Below are 20,352 nucleotides of genomic sequence, written 5' to 3'. Positions count from 1 at the left end.
CTGGGGGGTGCGCCGGGCTGCCGGGGACCGGCAGTGCCGGGCGGTGCGCTGGGCCGCCGAGGACCGGCAGTGCTGGGCCGCCGGGGGGTGCGCCGGGCCACCGTGGGCCGGCGGTGCTGGGCGAGCCGGGGGTGCTCGGCCGGGGGCCCCGGGGGCCAGCAGTGCTGGGCGGGCCGGGGGTGCTCGGGCCCGGAGCCGGCATCCCAGGGCCCGAGCCGACCCAGGCTGGTGCCACCGGGGGGGCCAGCCTGGGCCGCGCCTCCTCCCCCCACACCCTCCTTACCTGCTTCAAGCTTCCCGCGAATCAAATGTTCACGGGAAGTAGGGGAGGGGGCGGAGACTTTGGGGAAGGGGTGGAGTTGGGGCGGGGCGTGGGCGGGGTTGGGGGCGGGGCCGGGGCCCCGTGGAGTGTCCTCCATTTGGAGGCACAAAATATGGTAACCCTAATATTAACACTTCATCGTGGGCCAGATTCTTAGCTGGCATAAACTGCTGTAGCGTCATTGAAGTCAATGGTGCTATGCCAGTTTACACCAGCTCAGGATCTGGCCACATAAGACCAACTTTTGCAGCACTTTAAATACTTAAAATACTGCTGTTTGCCCAAGTTTGAAAAGGGGATCCCTTTTGTGACAAGCAACATGAAAGGAAAAGAACACTGTGACCAAAAATTCTGCTTTTAAAGCTTTCCTTCCTGGGGTGCTACTTAGCAATATTCTTAGTGCAAACAGTTATTTCCACGATTTCATTTACCTCCTTTTTGCTAGGGAATGCCATCATAGGGCTTAAATCTCCTCTTTCTCTAACTTGACAATAGTGCAACTCCATTTTCATCAGCGGAGTTACCTCAGATTTATACTAGTGTGTATGGGAAAGAGAATAATCAGGCCACAATTTTTACCTGCAGTTCAGAGGCAGTGGGTGGATGTGGATGAAATGCCAATGTTGCTCTGCTGAATGGTTCAGGGACTGCTACACAAGAGAATAAAATTCATAATCTCTATCTGCAAATTAAACGTCACTGACACAGCAGCCATTAGTGAGCCCTGAACTTGGCTCTTCTGTAGACATACTGTGAGCACTGCATAGTGATAACAGCACTTATAGAGTGCTGTACATCTTCAAAGCACTGTACAAACATTAGCTAATTAATAGGACAGTAGCTCAGGTAATCCAGGCTATTCATCCAATGGGTAGAGCTCACATCCAAACATTTCTTTACATTCAGAATAGCCATATGCTGACAGTAAGATTTCTACTGTTTGCCAAGGAGTCCATTCAGCAAAAGCCATGTCATGCTTATAAAGGGAGATGATATTCAGTATATTGAAAGGTATGGTTCAAAACAAGACAAAGGATAGATTTCCAAGCCAGTGAAATGCTTTCATCGTGTTTTTCCTGTGGGAGTAAATGTTACCATCCCTGTTGCAGCTTCTTGAGTTTCCCCCTATTTTTCTTTCTTTCAAATACAGACAGTTCAATTCTCAACTGTATCAAATTTACACTCAGCGCAGTTTAGGGGGACGGTGACTCTTAAGAAACCTTTTCATTCCTGATGCTGGTCCGGCTGGTAATTGAAACATCACCCTGTGTAACGTAGAGTAGCTTCAAGGACTGCTCTAAGTTACCCCAGGCTACAGCCAACTGGTGCCTCAGCTAGGGATTTGACAGAGCACCCTTTTCTGCCTCTTTTTGGCTTCCTCTGTGGAAAATTAGGGTGAGACAAGTGGCAAAGAGTTGGCTTACCAGCATTGTGCCATTCCTGTGCTTGGGGAAATCAGCTTCCAATTTATGGCAACTTTCTGTTTGCTTTTCACTGCTGAGGCAGTAAAAAAACTGACATCAGACCAGATCAAGAGCTGATTCCAGAGCGTGTTAATATATAAATATGTTCAAACTAGTATCTATTGATTTATATTTGTAGATGCTTAGTCTACTCCAGGAAGTGCACATTTAAACGTGCAGTGTAAAAGGTTTCAGAGAGATCCAAACAGATGGACTTATATGTCTATATGATCAGAACTGAGGCAACAATCTGAGAACTTGGAATGGCAGGTCTGAATTCAGTCTAGTGATCTTTGCATGGAACAATGATGTGAATCCTTGGGGTAGAGAGTTTAAAAAGAGAGATTAGGGAGTCATAAATGAATAAAATTGATTGTGTTCCTGTGTTATTAATTAGTTAATATTTGTACAATGATCTGAAGATATGTGTTTATGTGATTCATAGGGGATGGGGATACAAAAATATTGTGGCCTCTAAATGCCACTGTGTTTGAAGGTACCAACATGTTTCTAAGCATTAACTCGAACGTGCCTTGGCTTTCCTATTCTTTTTTACAACAGAATTCAGTAACGGAGCAGTTGCAGAAGAGCTATGCCAGGGATCAGATCTACACATATGTAGGAGACATTCTCATCGCTGTCAATCCATTTAGGAACTTAGACCTTTATTCTGCACAGGTGTGAAGAAAGAGTTTCAGTTGTGTTTTGCTTGCAGTGCTTTCCAGTAAAATTTGAAAATTCATATTAAATACTGAGTAATACCACTCATGATGTTTAATACAACAGCTAAGTAACAGAATTATCAATAAATCATCACCTAGCATGCACATGGGCATATATATTGATATAAATGGGTTCAATCCTATATGCTGAATTCCTGAGCATACATGAGACAGTTTGTCTCTCATGCACCCTCTCTCTCTCTCTTTCTCTCTCTCTTTTACACACACACACACACACACACACACACACACACACACACACAGTGAAGCCCTGAGTACAATAAGTTCCCCAAATTCCACTTATCTTGTTTTCTGATAGAGGCTTATACCACCCAATGTTACTCCTCATTGTGCTTCACAAGAGCCTGGTTCTCCCATTTACTTCAGTAGTACACCAGTGTAATTGGTGTTACTTGTGCAACGGGTGACTGATATGACAGTCGATCAAATAAAAGTTTGTTATCGTTTGTTATCGGTTATGGCAAGTAAAGAAAAGAACATCTGCTAAGGGTTGCCACCTTAAAACATACCAAAATACTAAATTGGCATATGAAAAGAAAATGGTATGAAATGGTAATTCAATACTTTGTGAAATTTTGATCTAATTATTTTGATTTCATATTTTACATAATCAAGGTCTGATGAGATTTCAAAGAATACCAGTTCCTTTTTAATAGTATTTAAAATATAATACAAAGGATCCATTGGTCCACAGTATAGTAATAATAATCAATAATTCTTTATTTATGAAGAAATATAATGAAAATATGATAAAATAATACAAAAATAGATATTAAAGGAACTCAGAAAACATTTGCAGTGTTCTGACCCTCAGCATTCCAAACTGTATATTGGAGCAAAGCGGACTGCCAATCCTCCCCACATCTTTGCTGTGGCTGACATTGGATACCAATCCATGGTAACATACAACTCGGATCAGGTAAAGGTATTTATTTACACAATCAGATTTATATGTCATATCCTTTTCTCTTCTGAGAGGGATGCAATGAGGACAAATGGACTTCTGCTCTTGTCTTCTTCTTCAGTGTATTGTCATTTCTGGAGAAAGTGGAGCTGGCAAGACACAGAGTGCCCACCTCCTGGTTCAGCAGCTCACAGTCTTGGGAAAGGTATGTTTTTAAAGTGTGTGCTCCCACAAGTCTCTCTAAAGCCTGAAACCTGAACAGATGGGAACATAATCCCAAACCTGCAGTATTTTTTACAGACCCCAAATACCCTAATTCTGCATTGGAATCTGCTAGTGGAGGGTTGAGGATAAGATGTGGAAAAGGTGATGTGGCCCAGGACTATATTACCTTCTCCAGCCAACCTTTCCAGTGTCAGAGAGGGGCCGATGTGCCTCCCCCAGTTCAACCCTGCCTTAGTCCACTTGGAAACAATATTGGAATGCTGTAAAATATTACACAGCACAGTCAAAGTTTTACCCTTCTTGGGCAATTGTCTGCCTTAGGGACTGTCCTAAATTTTTCCAAAATGTACCATGTAGGATTCTGTTTCACCTTTTGACATGCTCACCTCACTTAAGCAATGGATTGTTTTCAGTGTCACTGTCTTTCCATATGATTCAGACCAGAAAGGCTGACTTGATGGTTTGGCTCCTTAAAGCAAATCACAAGTATGTCTAAATTTGGGTCACATCTTGAGAGTTTTGCATATTAAAGGCTGGGTGCAGTGAGCAGTGGCACATTCAGCAAGTAAAGGTCACTGCACAAGGATGTCTTCTTAAGCCTGTAGGAGTGACCTCTTAATATTGGGCCAATTATTTTCCCCATTAGATACCCATCTTCCTACGGTTATTCTAAGGAGAAGAGTGAAAACACGAAGACTGTGCTGAAAATGAGTGCATGGGTGAATTCTTGGCCCCACTGAAGTAATTGGGAATTATGCCATTGACTCCCATTGAGATCAGTGAATCCAGGATTTCACTTTACATCTTAAGCCCTTGTTTCAAGCATACAGTAAATCAGTCTGAGGTGTTCCTTTACCATGGTGATGGGTGAGGTATAAAAACCTGGGATGGATAGTTGGATGGATAAAAGTTAAGGCCCCAATACAGTAAGGTAGAATCATAGAATCATAGAATATCAGAGTTGGAAGGGACCTCAAGAGGTCATCTAGTCCAACCCCCTGCTCAAAGCAGGACCAATTCCCAGCTAAATCATCCCAGCCAGGGCTTTGTCAAGCCGGGCCTTAAAAACCTCCAAGGAAGGAGACTCCACCACCTCCCTAGGTAATGCATTCCAGTGTTTCACCACCCTCCTAGTGAAATAGTTTTTCCTGATATCCAACCTGGACCTCCCCCACTGCAACTTGAGACCATTGCTCCTTGTTCTGTCATCTGCCACCACTGAGAACAGCCGAGCTCCATCCTCTTTGGAACTCCCCTTCAGGTAGTTGAAGGCTGCTATCAAATCCCCCCTCATTCTTCTCTTCTGGAGACTAAACAATCCCAGTTCTCTCAGCCTCTCCTCATAAGTCATGTGCTCCAGACCCCTAATCATTTTTGTTGCCCTCCGCTGGACTCTTTCCAATTTTTCCACATCCTTCTTGTAGTGTGGGGCCCAAAACTGGACACAGTATTCCAGATGAGGCCTCACCAATGTCGAATAAAGGGGAACGATCACGTTCCTCGATCTGCTGGCAATGCCCCTACTTATACAGCCCAAAATGCCGTTAGCCTTCTTGGCAACAAGAGCACACTGTTGACTCATATCCAGCTTCTCGTCCACTGTGACCCCTAGGTCCTTTTCAGCAGAACTGCTACCTAGCCATTCGGTCCCTAGTCTGTAGCAGTGCATGGGATTCTTCCGTCCTAAGTGCAGGACTCTGCACTTGTCCTTATTGAACCTCATCAGGTTTTTTTCTGCCCAATCCTCTAATTTGTCTAGGTCCCTCTGTATCCGATCCCTACCCTCTAGTGTATCTACCACGCCTCCTAGTTTAGTGTCATCTGCAAACTTGCTGAGAGTGCAGTCCACACCATCCTCCAGATCATTAATAAAGATATTAAACAAAACCGGCCCCAGGACCGACCCTTGGGGCACTCCACTTGAAACCGGCTGCCAACTAGACATGGAGCCATTGATCACTACCCGTTGAGCCCGACGATCTAGCCAGCTTTCTATCCACCTTACAGTCCATTCATCCAGCCCATACTTCTTTAACTTGGTGGCAAGAATACTGTGGGAGACCGTATCAAAAGCTTTGCTAAAGTCAAGAAATAACACATCCACTGCTTTCCCCTCATCCACAGAGCCAGTTATCTCATCATAGAAGGCAATTAGGTTAGTCAGGCACGACTTCCCCTTCGTGAATCCATGCTGACTGTTCCTGATCACTTTCCTCTCCTCTAAATGTTTCATAATTGATTCCTTGAGGACCTGCTCCATGATTTTTCCAGGGACTGAGGTGAGGCTGACTGGCCTGTAGTTCCCCGGATCCTCCTTCTTCCCTTTTGTAAAGATGGGCACTACATTAGCCTTTTTCCAGTCATCTGGGACCTCCCCCGATCGCCATGAGTTTTCAAAAATAATGGCTAATGGCTCTGCAGTCTCACCCGCCAACTCTTTTAGCACCCTCGGATGCAGCGCATCCGGCCCCATGGACTTGTGCACGTCCAGTTTTTCTAAATAGTCCTGAACCACTTCTTTCTCCACAGAGGGTTGGTCACCTTCTCCCCATGCTGTACTGCCCAGTGCAGCAATCTGGGAGCTGACCTTGTGCGTGAAGACAGAGGCAAAAAAAAAATCATTGAGTACATTAGCTTTTTCCACATCCTCTGTCACTAGGTTGCCTCCCTCATTCAGTAAGGTACTTAGGCAAGTCCCTAGCTTTAAGCACGTCACAGTCCCGTTACCTAAGTACTGTATTGATCTGCTTAAAGCTTGGTACGTGTTTAAGAACCTTGCTGAATTGGGGCCTGTATGGGCAAGGAAAAGGGCTTTGCCCATAGGTGCAGGAGAAAAAAAGAAGGAAGAAATTACAGAGATCTGATGTTTATTGTGATACCTAAATAAAGATTCCAGAAGTACACAGAATAAACAAACGATAACTCTCAATAGCAGATGTAAATGGAAAGACCCATTTGAAAAGTTATTTTGGTATTATTCTTGAGCAATAACTTTTCTGTATTTTGGCATTTATATCTAGGCCAATAATAGGACTCTCCAGGAGAAGATACTCCAAGTGAACAATCTTGTAGAGGCATTTGGAAATGCAGGCACTATTATCAATGATAACTCCAGCAGATTTGGAAAATACTTAGAAATGAAATTCACTTGTGGAGGAACTGTAGTAGGAGCTCAAATTTCAGAATACCTCCTTGAAAAATCCAGAGTTGTCCATCAGGCTGTGTAAGTAAAAAGGAACAATCGACCCATTTTAAAGTAAACAAAGCAGGTGTGCAATGTGGGAAATCTTTTATCGTATTCAAGTAGAAGATTAGCAAGGTTTTTTTCTTTCAAATAAACAAGAGGTTGCTAGGTTCTAAAGGTATAATTTAAATTAAAATAGCTTACAGTATATTTTATTACATTCTGGTTTATTTAAACAGGTCTGTTTTTAAAAAATTCTTGCATATATTGTATAGCAAAAAGGATAAGCATACGTGGGCAGGACTAAGGATATTCTAATAGTTTTAACTCTACATTTCCTTATTTGTCTGGGTTTAATTTAGGGTTGTTGATTAATCACAGTTAATTCATGCAATTAATTAAAAAAAAATAATCATGATTAAAAAAATTTATCACGATTAATCCAAGTTTTAATTGCACTGTTAAACAATAGAATACCAATTGAAATTCATTAAATACTTTGGATGTTTTTCTACATTTTCATATACACTGTATTCTGTGTTGTAATTGAAATCAGTGTATTTTTTTATTACAAATATTTGCACAGTAAAAATGATAAACAAAAGAAATAGTAGTTTTCAATTCACCTCATACAAGTACTGTAGTGCAATCCCTTTGTCATGAAAGTTCAACTTACACAAAAGCAAAACCATGTAAAACTTCAGAGTCTACAGGTCCACTCAGTCCTACTTCTTGTTCAGCCCATCGCTAAGACAAACAAGTTTGTTTACATTTACAGGAGATAATGCTGCCCGCTTCTTATTTACAATGTCACCAGAAAGTGAGAACAGGTGTTTGCATGGCACTTTTGTAGGCAGCATTGTAAGGTACGTGTCAGATATGCTAAACATTCGTATTCCCCTTTATGCTTTGGCCGCCATTCCAGAGGACATACTTGCATGCTGATAACACTTGTTTAAAAAAGAAGTGTTAATTAAATTTGTGACTGAATTCTTTGGGGGAAAAATGTATGTCCCCTGCTCTGTTTAATCTGCATTCTGCCATATATTTCATGTTATAGCAGTCTCAGTGATGACCCAGCACATGTTGTGCATTTTAAGAACACCTTCACAGCAGATTTGACAAAACGCAAAGAAGGTACCAATGTGAGAGTTCTAAAGATAGCTACAGCACTCAACCCAAGGTTTAAGAATCTGAAGTGCCTTCCAAAATCTGAGAGGGATGAGGTGTGGAGCACGTTTTCAGAAGTCTTAAAAGAGCAACATTCCGATGTGGAAACTACAGAACCCGAACCACCAAAAAAGAAAATCAACCTTCTTCTGGTGGCTTCTGACTCAGATAATGAATATGAATATACATCGGTCCACACTGCTTTGGATTGTTATTGAGCAGAACCCGTCATCAGCATGGACGCATGCCCCCTGAAATGGTGGGTAAAGCATGAAGGGACATCTGAATCTTTAGCACATCTGGCACGTAAATATCTTGCAACGCCGGCTACAACAGTGCCATGAGAACACCTGTTCTCACTTTCAGGTGACATTGTAAACAAGAAGCGGTCAGCATTGTCTCCTGCAAATGTAAACAAACTTGTTTGTCTGAGCGATTGGCTGCACAAGAAGTAGGACTGAGTGGACTTGCAGGCTCTAAAATTTTACATTTTTTTATTTTTGAATGCAGGTTTTTTGTACATAATTTTACATTTGTAAGTTCAACTTTCATGATAAAGAGATTGCACTACAGTTCTTGTATTATGTGAACTGAAGAATACTATTTAATTTTTTTACAATGCAAATATAATGTGAGCACTGTACACTTTGTATTCTGTGTTGTAATTGAAATCAATATATTTGAAAATGTAGAAAACATCCAAAAATATTTAAATAAATAGTATTTTATTATTGTTTAACAGCCAGATTAATTGCACGATCAATCACAATTAATTTTTTAATTACTTGACAGCCCTAGTTTAAATTAAGCCCTTAATATTATGTTAAGTATATTGTTGGATTAATTTTCCTTTAATTTTCCCTTAGTAATGTAACTTGTATGCATAATATTTGGTTAAATCCTGGAGATTCTAATATAATTTTGCTTATACAGGAGTATGAACCAACTACACATATATATTTGTTAAGTGTGTGTGTGTGTAATAAAATAACAAATGATAGAGAAATTAAACATTTCATAGAATAAATTCATATGAAAGTAAATTCCTATACAATATCAGCTGTTTATTTTCACATATAGTACATTAAAGTACAAAAAAATATTTTAGTAGATATATTTTGTCATTAATAATAATTAATGGCAAAAGGTTAGAACTTGGCACAGGGAAATCTTGCCCCCAACTCTATTTTTAATGTTTCCCTCACTGACTAAAACTAAAAGTGTTTTGATTCTGTAAGAGCCTGTTACCTGAAGTACCTATGTAACACAAATGCCACTTAGGGATCTGGGGCAAAATCAGTACTTGGTCCTGCTAGTGAAGGCAGGGGGCTGGACTCGATGACCTTTCAAGGTCCCTTCCAGTTCTAGGAGATGGGATATCTCCATTAATTTATTTTCTTTCTTTCTTTATTTTATTTTATTATCTCTGTTTCCTCTGAGCTGATTTAGCAAATACACAGTTTAAAGTTTGGTCCAGTTTTAGGAAACGCTGTTATTGACAATTTTTTCCCCAATCAAACTTCAGTTATAGAATCTTGGATTTTTCAGAATAAAATCAGCCTTTTCCCCTAAAATAATGGCTTGTATTGAACTTTTTCCCTGGGCTTTCTGATTTCTGATGAGGTCAGTGAGATCACTTAAACAGGATATGTCAGTAGAATGTGCTTAAATTTACACATGTATTTAAATCCTTTTCTGAATCAGTCAAATCTCACAGAACCTTGCAGGATCAAACCCATAGTGAGAATGCAGCTGTGCCTGGGAGGGAAGGTTTGAACAGAGTTCCTCTGGGCACAGTTTACTAAGGTTGTGGGCAATTTCCAAGATCTGACCCAGTATTTACTTATTGTATCAAACACCACAGTGCCGCATTTAGCTGCTTCTACATCATCTGCATTGGTAGACATGACACAAGAAAAGCTTGCACAGAAAAAGATGGAGCTACTTAAAATCACTGCACCAAATACTCAGCAGGTATAAACTGATGGAATTCCATTGACTTCAGTGGAGCCATGTCAATTTACAGCAGCTGAAGATCTGGCTCACTATTTTTAATGATGTTTAACAATAGCAGCAATGCCATCAATAAATCTAGCAGTACAACTTTGTTACTTAAACAAATAATTGCTTTTGTTGTTTCAGGGGAGAGAGAAATTTCCATATTTTTTATTACATCTATGCTGGTTTAGCAGAAAAGAAAAAACTGGCACATTATAAACTGCCAGAGTATAAGCCACCCAGGTAACACAGTTTCTTTTTACATAAATTGATTTCTAAGGAATACAGTGTAGTTGGCTCAACCTCATTCGGATTATAACCCTTCGTTCCTCAACCCTTTCAGGTATCTGCAAAATGAACATCTCCGAACAGCTCAAGATTTTATGAACAATAATTTCTATAAGTCTCAGTTTGAATTAATTGAGCAGTGCTTCAAAGTCATAGGTTTTACAATGGAGGTGAGTGCTGATAACATTTCAATCTTTTTCATTTTTTTGAAACATTCCTATGCTTCTTTCTGTGACAAGAGGTAATAAAGGGAAAATGCATACAAAGAATATAACTAATTTTCTTCACTATTTTTCTCATTTTGGCTAAAAATACAACCAGTTTCCTTCATTGTATTGCTCACTTTGGCTATGATTCTGAGACATATTTGGATATTCCATGGTCAGTTTGTCATTATATTGTTACATATTTTACTTCTTTTAAAAGTTTTTAAGCATCTATATACTAAGAAAGTATTATTAGTCAACAATATTATAAAATCAGTGGCCATAACACAGCTGAATATTTGAAAAAAGTTATTTACAAAATAAGTGCATAGAAAATAATGTTTGTAACTTTTAATAAGCCTATAATTTTAGCCTAGTTAGTGTAAGCTTTATTCACTTTTTAAATTAGAGTTTGAAATAAGGAGTCTTTGGCAAGGATAGTTGAAATGCATTGAGAGGATCGAACCTGTCATGTCAGAGTGAGTCTTATCAATGACCACTAATTTAATCCATTCTTCTTTCTTATTACCCCTTTTCACGGATGTGCAGGCCACTGGTTCTCTCTTGTAAGCCTGTACCAGATATAATTACAATAAATATCAGCCTGTTTCTTTTTAAAGTCTCCCTTCATCAGCTGCTTTGAAACAAGGAATTTCATGTGCCATTAGTAGAGGAGCTGCATTATAATGTTGCTATTCATGGTTATTAATATTTCTCAGCATACTATGCATGACACTGTTGGTGCCTAGTCCTGGAGGAGCAAGTCCAACAGGAAGGAGGTACTAAAAAGAGGCAAATCTATAAAAATAGAATACTAGTTTACAAAAGAAAATCTGAGAGTTTTCTAAAATTCCAAGTGTGAGACTTTTCACAGGTCTAGTTTGGATGGGAAAGATATATATGGCTGATGACGTGTTAACATTCACCGTGCCATCATTAAGGGTAATATTTTAGCTATGAAGAAATATGTATGAAACTTTTCCCCTGTGTTTTAGTAATACTTTCCTGGCTGTTTTGCCATTAATGATGTATTTCTTTATTACTCACTACAGCTTTTTTTCCATGGAAAATTTTGAATTGTTTGCAAAAAAATTAAAATCAGAAACAGCATTACCTGCTGTTTTATGACACTGGAGTTGTCAATAAGTATCAAAAGTACACCTCTACCCCGATATAACTCGCCCCGATATAACACGAATTCAGATATAACGCGGTAAAGCAGTGCTCGGGGAGGAGGGGGGCGGGGCTGCGCACTCCGGCGGATCAAAGCAAGTTTGATGTAATGCGGTTTCACCTATAATGCGGTAAGATTTTTTGGCTCCCGAGGACAGCGTTACATCAGGGTAGAGGTGTATCTCCCATTATGCACTGTGGTTTCCCCTACTGAGGGAGGTGATACATCATGGCAGTTATATGGAATCATGGGAGATGAAGTCTGACTGGAGAGCCTGGCACATAAAGGAGAATGGGAGCATGAGACAACTCCCATGAGGCTCTGAAATGGCATTTCAGAATCCAAATATTTCATTTTTAGGCATTGATTTTTTGATAAAAAATATCAATTTTTTCAATGGGAAGTGGACACTTTTGCCAAAAAATTCATTTACTCAAAAATCCATTTTCTGTTGGAAAATTTTTTTTGACAGAAAACTTTCAATCAGCCCCATTACCTACCTTGCTGCAAACCTATGTAGCGAAAGCAGATGAAACCTTTTAGCAGTGAATCTGAATTTTCATCTTTTTTCCCCAAGTCTATTCTCTTCTTTTTCCTTTTGATACTTATTCACAACTCCGGCGCTGTTTGGCAGATGGTAAGGCCCCAAAATCTCCTGTCAGCAGTACTTCCCTATCTTCAGAACTGGCCTACATGAATGTGAAGGTTGTAGAACTGTCATCAGCAGAGCCACCCTCATAACAGGACCTTGTGGGGCATGAAGTGTACTATGCAGTTACACCAGCCTGTTCCTGTTCCCCGTGCTTAAACATTCATTTTAATTGATAAGAGCATCACCTGCATATAGCAATGACCCTATATGGCCCAAAAGAGGAGGTGTCACTTCTGATATTTTGGAAGTCCACTGAGAAACATGATTGGCCACACTATGTACAGTGCCAGCATGCATCTTCTAGTCACTTTGCAGAAGGTTGTGGGACAGGGTGTGCTTAGTTTCTGAGTGGATGGGGAAGGAGAGGCATAAAGAGTCTTTCTTGTTAGTTGAGCCTCCTATGAAGGATTCCATGGGGCTATTCCTCGTGGAAGTGGTAGCCTCTCAAAAGAGGGTGGGGCTCTTGTCTGACCCACTTCCACCCCAGCTAGCAGAGAAGGCTAGGTACAGAGGGGTGTGGATACTGCACTCTTTTGAAGGGTGACACAGCAGTGGTGGTTCCCAGAGCTCCTGGAATCCTTGTACCTAATCCAGGCATAATGTCTCCCAGCACTGCCACTGGGGCTGTGTGTCTCTGCACCATACCCTTTGCAGAACTGTGGCTATATGGCAGGAATCAAACTCTGTATGCACAGAGATAGCTACTTTTTGTCTAGAGAAAGATGCTGCATCAGAAAGAGGCTCCTCCATGGAAAGGTGCAATAACGTACCCCTAACCTTTGACGTTTCATCATGGTGCACAGAGGAGTTTCTCTATATATCCACAATTCTTGTTCTATTAACAGGGGCCCTGAACATAGTCTTGTGCATTCTGATTAAAATGCAGCCTACATGTTTTTATGAAATCTCTCTTTTAAACTGGCTAGCATGCTGTAATGGTAACTACATACTCTATACTTTGCTCTCTGTCCTAAACTCACACTGTTTTACTTAAGACTGCATGACAAAAGTAAGAGGAAAGGACTGCTTGGGGTGCACAATAATCATTCTGTACTAAATAGATCAACCAGATTTAACACCTACTGGAAAATGGCACAAAAATGTCCATTGATATACCCATTATACAACATAATGGCAAAAGTCAAGTTATCCATTTCTTTGAATTTCCTCCACATTCTTAGGCTTGAAATAAAAATAATCACTTTACAAACATACATACTGTTTGCCAATCATCGTAAGAGTAATTTTTAGAGTGAGCTTTTTTAGTTGGCTTTGGAGTAGCTGGAATAATTCATTTTCATTAAGTATTGGATTTGTGCTGGATTCAATTCTGAAAGTGTTGAAAATAAGATCAAATATTTTTGAGCAATTAAAGGTAATTAAGGATTTTATCTGAATAAATGATGCCAGCGTGTTACAAAATATTATGATATAAAATGCTGTGGAGTGATGAGTAGCCCATCTGACAAAATGCTTGTCCAATACTCTGCACCCTTAAGAAAAATAATAGCCCCAAATTCTACTTTAACCCTAGTCTACATTACAGAAACTAAAACTGGCTGACTCTGCTTAGAAAATGACCAGAAATTACCAAATATGGAGATGGGTATTCAAGTTTACAGCTAGATCAAAGCCAAAACCACAAGGAAACCATTACTTTATCTATTACTATTACAGTTTTACTTATCATTCATTATTATTTAAGGACACTTACTATATATGTCACCTAAAATTTACATTGAGATTATAAACATTGGCCCCAGATCAGGAAAAAATCCTCATTCAGGACAGCACTTAAACACATGCTTAACTTGAAAACAATGGGATTTAGGCACATGCTTAAAATGAAGTGTGTGTTTGAAGTGTTATCCTGAATGTGGATGAGCTTAAGGACCTGAATAAGTGTTTCTCTGAATCAGGACTATATAGGGTCTGAAGAATGAGACTGCTCCAGGCTTGGGAGGCAGAGTGCTAGAAGGCATGGAGTGAGGAAAGGGAGCAGTAAAGCAAGAGGACTGAAAACAGAGTGAGGAGAGTAAGAGGCAATGAGAGCAAAAATAGAGATGGAGATAAAGATAGTGAAGGACCTTGAAAGTGAGAACAAAGAGCTTGAATTAGATCTCAAAGAGGAAGCCTCTGAAGTGGTTCAAGGATAGGGATGCTTTGGTCTTACTGATGGAGAGAGGAGAGCATGATGAAAATACTACGGCTAATTTAACAGTACTTGTCCTGAGCAGGAGTTCTCAACCTTATCAGGAAATTGCATCAATTTACTAAAATAAGATCTCATGTGTATCTGCTGCCTTGATCATTGATCTGGTCAGCCAGTGACTCCCGTTCAGCTGTGTGTGCGCCAGGACAGTCCGGGCTCCACTGTAAATGAGGAGGCAGTCAATAGCAATATGTTAGGGCCCAGGACAGATGCGTATCTTCAACATATGGAAATGGGGTATAGAATACCTGGCCGTTATTGCAGCCTAAGGTACCAAATGTAAGACTATAAATGGCTACATTTTTAATCTCCTTTTTAGGAACTTGGCAGTGTGTACAGTATTCTTGCTGCAATTTTAAACGTGGGTAACATTGAGTTTTCTTCAGTGGTATCCGAGCACATGATTGACAAGAGCAATATTTCCAATCCAGTCGCACTTGAGAATTGTGAGTTCTCTTTCCTTTGATTTAAGATTAAAATTCTGTAATGTTTTAGCAGGCAGGAGATTTTATCACATTAGATTTATCTATAAAAACTGTATTCAGATGGAAATTTTGCAAGACTAATTAAAATACAACAGTTCAATTCATGCCAAATCCACATTAATAAAAATGTAAAAAGAAGGGTTTCTTTCATATTTATGTGTGTACAAATTATTTACTTTTTGTGTCCATCCACATAGTTTATTCAGATAGCGTGACTGTTACTGGGGATGTGTGCAAAGCAAAATGAAATTTTCATGATTTTTGTCACCATTTAAACTTTTTGTGAAAAAGTCATCAAAATTTTGAATTTTATTTTTTTACCAGCTCTACCTCCTACAGTGTTTATCTAGAGGAGGTAGAGCTGGGCTACCTGCCTTGTGGGTCACAATGGGCTTACAGTGGAAAAGCATCCACAAGGTAGCTGCTACTCCTCCTCCTGAATGAATGAGGGGGAGCTGGGGGTTGGACTAGATGACCTCCTGAGGTCTCCTCCAACCCAAATCATCCATGATTCTATGATTCTAATGGATGGAGAGAGGGTGGAGCCTTGATGTTGTCCCCAACACATTGGCCAGCATGGCTGAGCTGTCACTTAAGGGAAAGTAATCTGCACCTGGGAAAGGGCTGGTGCACATGACTTCCCCACCCTGGAGCAAGAGGGGAATTAGCTACAGATTATGACTGAGTCCCTCATCTGCTCTTAGGGCAGCACAATTCCACTCAGCCCCATAATCAGGACACATTGTACTGTTACAATCTAGCTCTTAGAAATTAAGAAATATCTCCTTCCTGCAAAAATATACCTGTGGATTATGTGTATGTCGTAACAGTACATCTGTTCACTTCCTAGGTGCTTCCTTGCTGTGCATTCAGGCAGATGAACTGCAAGAAGCTCTCACCTCCTACTGCGTGGTGACTCGAGGGGAAACCATTATCCGTCCCAACACCGTCGAAAAAGCTATTGATGTCAGAGATGCCATGGCCAAAGCATTATATGGGCGTCTCTTTAGTTGGATAGTCAATCGCATCAATACTTTACTCAAGCCAGACAAACTTTTAAGGTAAAGGGACATTTTTCCAGTAGAAAAATTATCTCTTTGCAATATGAAATGTATGATTTGTGTAACTACATGTTCTTCAGATTTTTTGCTAGTAACATGTAAGGTCAAATTTTCATACTTCAGTGCCTAAAGCTAGGCTTCTAAATACCTGTTGCATGCATCTCATTGCAAATTTAAACTCCTATCTTAATCTTAATATTTAAAACAGGTATATCGGTGCATAAAAATGAATGTAGGGGCCTCTCTACAGACAGTCTATTTTGAAAAGTCAGCTCTAAGCATTATGAGCAAATAATCTGAGGGAAGAAATACCTAGTATCTAATTACAAGTCTATTTTATTACCATAGAAACAAAGAGCAACTGTGTGTCATTTGTGAACCATAGTCTGTTTTTTTTCCTTGATAGGCTTAAATGTATTTAATATTAGTTTAAACCTAAAATTGGAAATCCTGCTTGTCTTTGCCAGTGAGTTTATCCACCCTTACAGTAAATAAATCATGTTTGACATATACAGTCATCCTTAGATTTACATGTATTATTGTATTTCATATTAGAATTGATCATTCTATTAAGATTCATCTGATTGGGCAAAATTCATCCTTATGTAACTCCCATGGTCAGTGATAAGTTTGGCCCATTATTTATTTTCTTGAAACAATAATGAAGTTAGGTATTATGTAAAATAACAGAGATAAAAATCTGAAGAGCTTTTTAAATCCTTTTTTCAGCGAAAATGATGATGGGTTGAACATTGGGATTCTTGATATCTTTGGCTTTGAAAATTTCAAAAAAAATTCTTTCGAACAACTGTGTATCAATATTGCTAATGAACAGATTCAGTTCTACTTCAATCAACATATATTTGCCTGGGAACAGGTAGGTTTGGGAATATTTTATCAAGTTTAGTAGCACTGAACATAAAATATCTGACCCAAAAAAGCTAAACTCTTCTTTCTTCTTAAGAAGCACAGAATAGTAGTCTATAACAGACTGCTTTCTGTCTATACATTATGTGAAGAACTGTTGGATTGCTATTTGTAATTTAAATGTCCATCTAAAATGCATTAAACTTCAAATTTACAGTTTCTAGGCAACAGAGCACAGCAATAATGGGTTTGATTCAAATGCATTGTTGTTTTGTTGAGGAATAATATGTACTATGTAATTTATGGTTCAACAGCAAAAAGCAGAAATGCCATATAGTACATATTTTTTGAAGAATGACTTTCCTAATAGCATGCTAATAAGCTTTTTAACATTGAATTCCAATAATAAAAATCAGAATAATTGCAATTATTTGGATCTCATTTAGGAATTTGTTCTCCTAAACCAGCTGATGGAAGATTTACTTTGATTACACTATATAATTTGATTTAAAAGATGGAGGAAAAATTAGGTGTTGTAATTATGAAAGCTAATGAACTCGAAAGGGTCAGTAGAAAAACTGTAAAAAGACCATAAGGAGTTTATAAAAGGATTAAATGAAAATTAAGTTAAACAGTTTTAAATTGCTAGCCAATTAATTCTCTTATTTGAAAAAACATGTTTTAACAAAAAACAGAAGTACTGCCCAGTACTGTATGTCCTGGGTAATCAACCCTCACATTTTAGGTTTAGAGAGTGAAAAGATGCTTTCTCTGCATTATTGGATGAAATTTCAGATATATATTTTTGAAAAGCATTTTGTCACCTACCCTCATAATTTTTAATTACTAATACTAATGCAGGGTTTTGCCCAACTGTTAATCATTGTTGGTTTTGTAGATAATAGAGATGTAAGGTTGGGAAAATGTCTCTCTCGCACTCTGTCTCTCTCGCTCTCTCTCTCTCGTGTTTGTGTATAAATAAAAGGAAAATAGTATTTTGTGGCAAACATATTTGATAGTTTCCAATTATTTCAAAGGCAACATAATCATGTGGAGTTAGATGTAGCCTTTTGGGAGTGATTGTATATCTTCATGAAGAAGATTTTCCAGTTACACCAGAAGGATCATCTTTTGTCTTGGACTCCTCTAAGCCAAAGATGGTTTGACTTTGTCTGTGGCAACCACTTCAACAGTTTTGGTGCCAAAGCCTCCAGATGCACCCAAGATGTAGATCACAGAAGTCTGAGTAATTGGCTACTGCTGCCTTTGGGGTCTTAAAGGATTTAATGGCCACGGTGTGAAGAGAGAACAGTAGCAGATTGAAACAATATACAAAGAACAGCTGCTTCTTTGTATATTGACTCAAAGGTTGTTTTTTTTAAGATCTTGGTTAATAAACTTCTAGAAGTATAACTAGAAAATGTATGCTAGAAAGCAATGTGAAAATTAACTATTACAGAAGTCTTAAAGCCATTGTCTGCCCTGCAGATTAAAGCATGCAGAATGTGCAACTACTAGGACATTCCACCATATGTAAGGGCTTGTCTACCATATGGAAGGGCTTGTCCTTGATTAACTGTTCCTAATTAATGCCATGTGTAGACACTCTTATTCTGGAATAAGCAGTTTAAAAATCTTGTGAAAGGAGGCTCTATCACCCACCCTGGAATATCTCCATGCATCAGTCACAATAGTAATACTCTCAGGCAACCAAGCTCAGTCCACCAAAGGAGCCAACCATTATCTGCCACTTCCCTGTATTAAAAAGTCAACATCTGGGGAAACGATAACGAGGCTACACTTCTTTCTGGAATAAGAGTGTCCACACAGTGGAGTTATTCAGAAAAAACTACTGCACTTTAAATTCACATCCTACCTTAATCTGTGTTAACTATCAAGTATAGAAAAGCCATAAAAGAAGAGAAATTTTGTAACCAAACACAGAATTTTCACAGCAGATGCTCCTCAGCTATTTAACACAGACGCTTCTGTAATTAGCATTGAACCATCATTCTGTTCACTGCAGGACAAAGGGCTTTGCAGTTGACAGACATCCATGTTCAAAGGTGTACTCAGGGTACATCTACACTACAGCGGGGAGTCGATTTAAGATACGCAAATTCAGCTACGTGAATAGCGTAGCTGAATTCGACGTATTACAGCCGACTTACCCCGTTGTGAGGACGGCGGCAAATCGACTTCTGCCGCTTTTTGTCGGCGGCGCTTACTACCACCTCCGCTGGTGGAGTTAGAGCGCCGATTCGGGGATCGATTGTCGCGTCCCGACGGGACGCGATAAATCGATCCCCGAGAGGTCGATTTCTACCCGCCGATTCAGGCGGGTAGTATAGACCAGGCCTCAGACACAAAGGTTCCCAGTCTCTCCATCTTCTTTACTACCCACCTTTAATATACTTACCTTGCCTTGGGCTCCACTCTATTCAAGTGTAATCTGCCTTCAGTTTCCTTTGGGTATCTTTATATGTAGACTGCTGGCCAGGCATGAGTTGACACAAATGTTCTTGTGTTATCCCTTAGCCCTGGTCTACACTATCGGGTTAGGTCGAATTTAGCTGCGTTAGGTTGATTTAAAAATGACTGCGTCCACACAACCAACTCTGTTCCGTCCACCTAAAGGGCTCTTAAAATCTACTTCTGTACTCCTCCTCAACAAGGGGAATAGCGCTAAAATCAACCTTGCTGGGTCGAATTTGGGGTAGTGCGGACACAAATCAACGGTATTGGCCTCCGGGAGCTATCCCTGAGTGCTCCATTGTGACCACTCTGGACAGCACTTTGAACTTTGATGCACTAGCCAGGTACACTGGAAAAGCCCCGGGAACTTTTGAATTTCATTTCCTGTTTGGTCTGCGTGGCAAACTCAGCAGCACAGGTGACCATACAGTTCCCCCAGAATCGTAGAGCATAAAATGTTTCTACGCTCCCCTTATCATCTCCGTCCCTGAGGTTATCACAGATTAGAAGGCAAAAAAAATGCACTCACAATGACATGTTTTCTGAGCTCATGCAGTCCTCCCGCATTGATAGGGCACAGTTTAATGCATGGAAGCATTCAGTGGCAGAGGCCAGGAAAGAATTAAGTGAGCGTGAAGAGCAGAGGCAGGATGCGATGCTGAGGCTAATGAGGGAGCAAACAGACATGATAAAGAGTCTGTTGGGGAGCAAACGGATATGATGAAGCATCTCTTGGAGCTGCAAGAAAGCCAACAAGATCACAGACCCCCGCTGCATCCACTGTATAACCGCCTACCCTTCTCCCCATGTTCCATAGCCTCCTCACCCAGATGCTGAAGAACGCGGGGGGAGGCTCCAGGCACCCAGCCACTTCACTCCAGAGATGGCCAAGCAACAGAAGGCTGTAATTCAAACTGTTTGAT

General features: G+C 39.9%; 1 protein-coding gene across 1 annotated transcript in view; it reads left to right on the top strand.

Moving 5' to 3' along the window:
• Positions 1-20,352, top strand: part of MYO3A (myosin IIIA) — a 215,349-nt gene that overhangs the window by 123,600 nt on the left and 71,397 nt on the right. The window contains exons 12-20 of the mRNA XM_034760222.1: positions 2,347-2,463; positions 3,343-3,447; positions 3,554-3,637; positions 6,678-6,880; positions 10,154-10,252; positions 10,353-10,467; positions 14,861-14,987; positions 15,877-16,087; positions 16,817-16,964. Coding sequence (XP_034616113.1) covers positions 2,347-2,463; positions 3,343-3,447; positions 3,554-3,637; positions 6,678-6,880; positions 10,154-10,252; positions 10,353-10,467; positions 14,861-14,987; positions 15,877-16,087; positions 16,817-16,964 — 1,209 coding nt within the window. The remainder of the gene's footprint in view (positions 1-2,346; positions 2,464-3,342; positions 3,448-3,553; positions 3,638-6,677; positions 6,881-10,153; positions 10,253-10,352; positions 10,468-14,860; positions 14,988-15,876; positions 16,088-16,816; positions 16,965-20,352) is intronic.

Source organism: Trachemys scripta, chromosome 2 (genome assembly GCF_013100865.1).
Source record: "Trachemys scripta elegans isolate TJP31775 chromosome 2, CAS_Tse_1.0, whole genome shotgun sequence".
NCBI lineage: Eukaryota > Metazoa > Chordata > Testudines > Emydidae > Trachemys > Trachemys scripta.
This window is presented reverse-complemented; position numbering and strand designations above follow the sequence as displayed.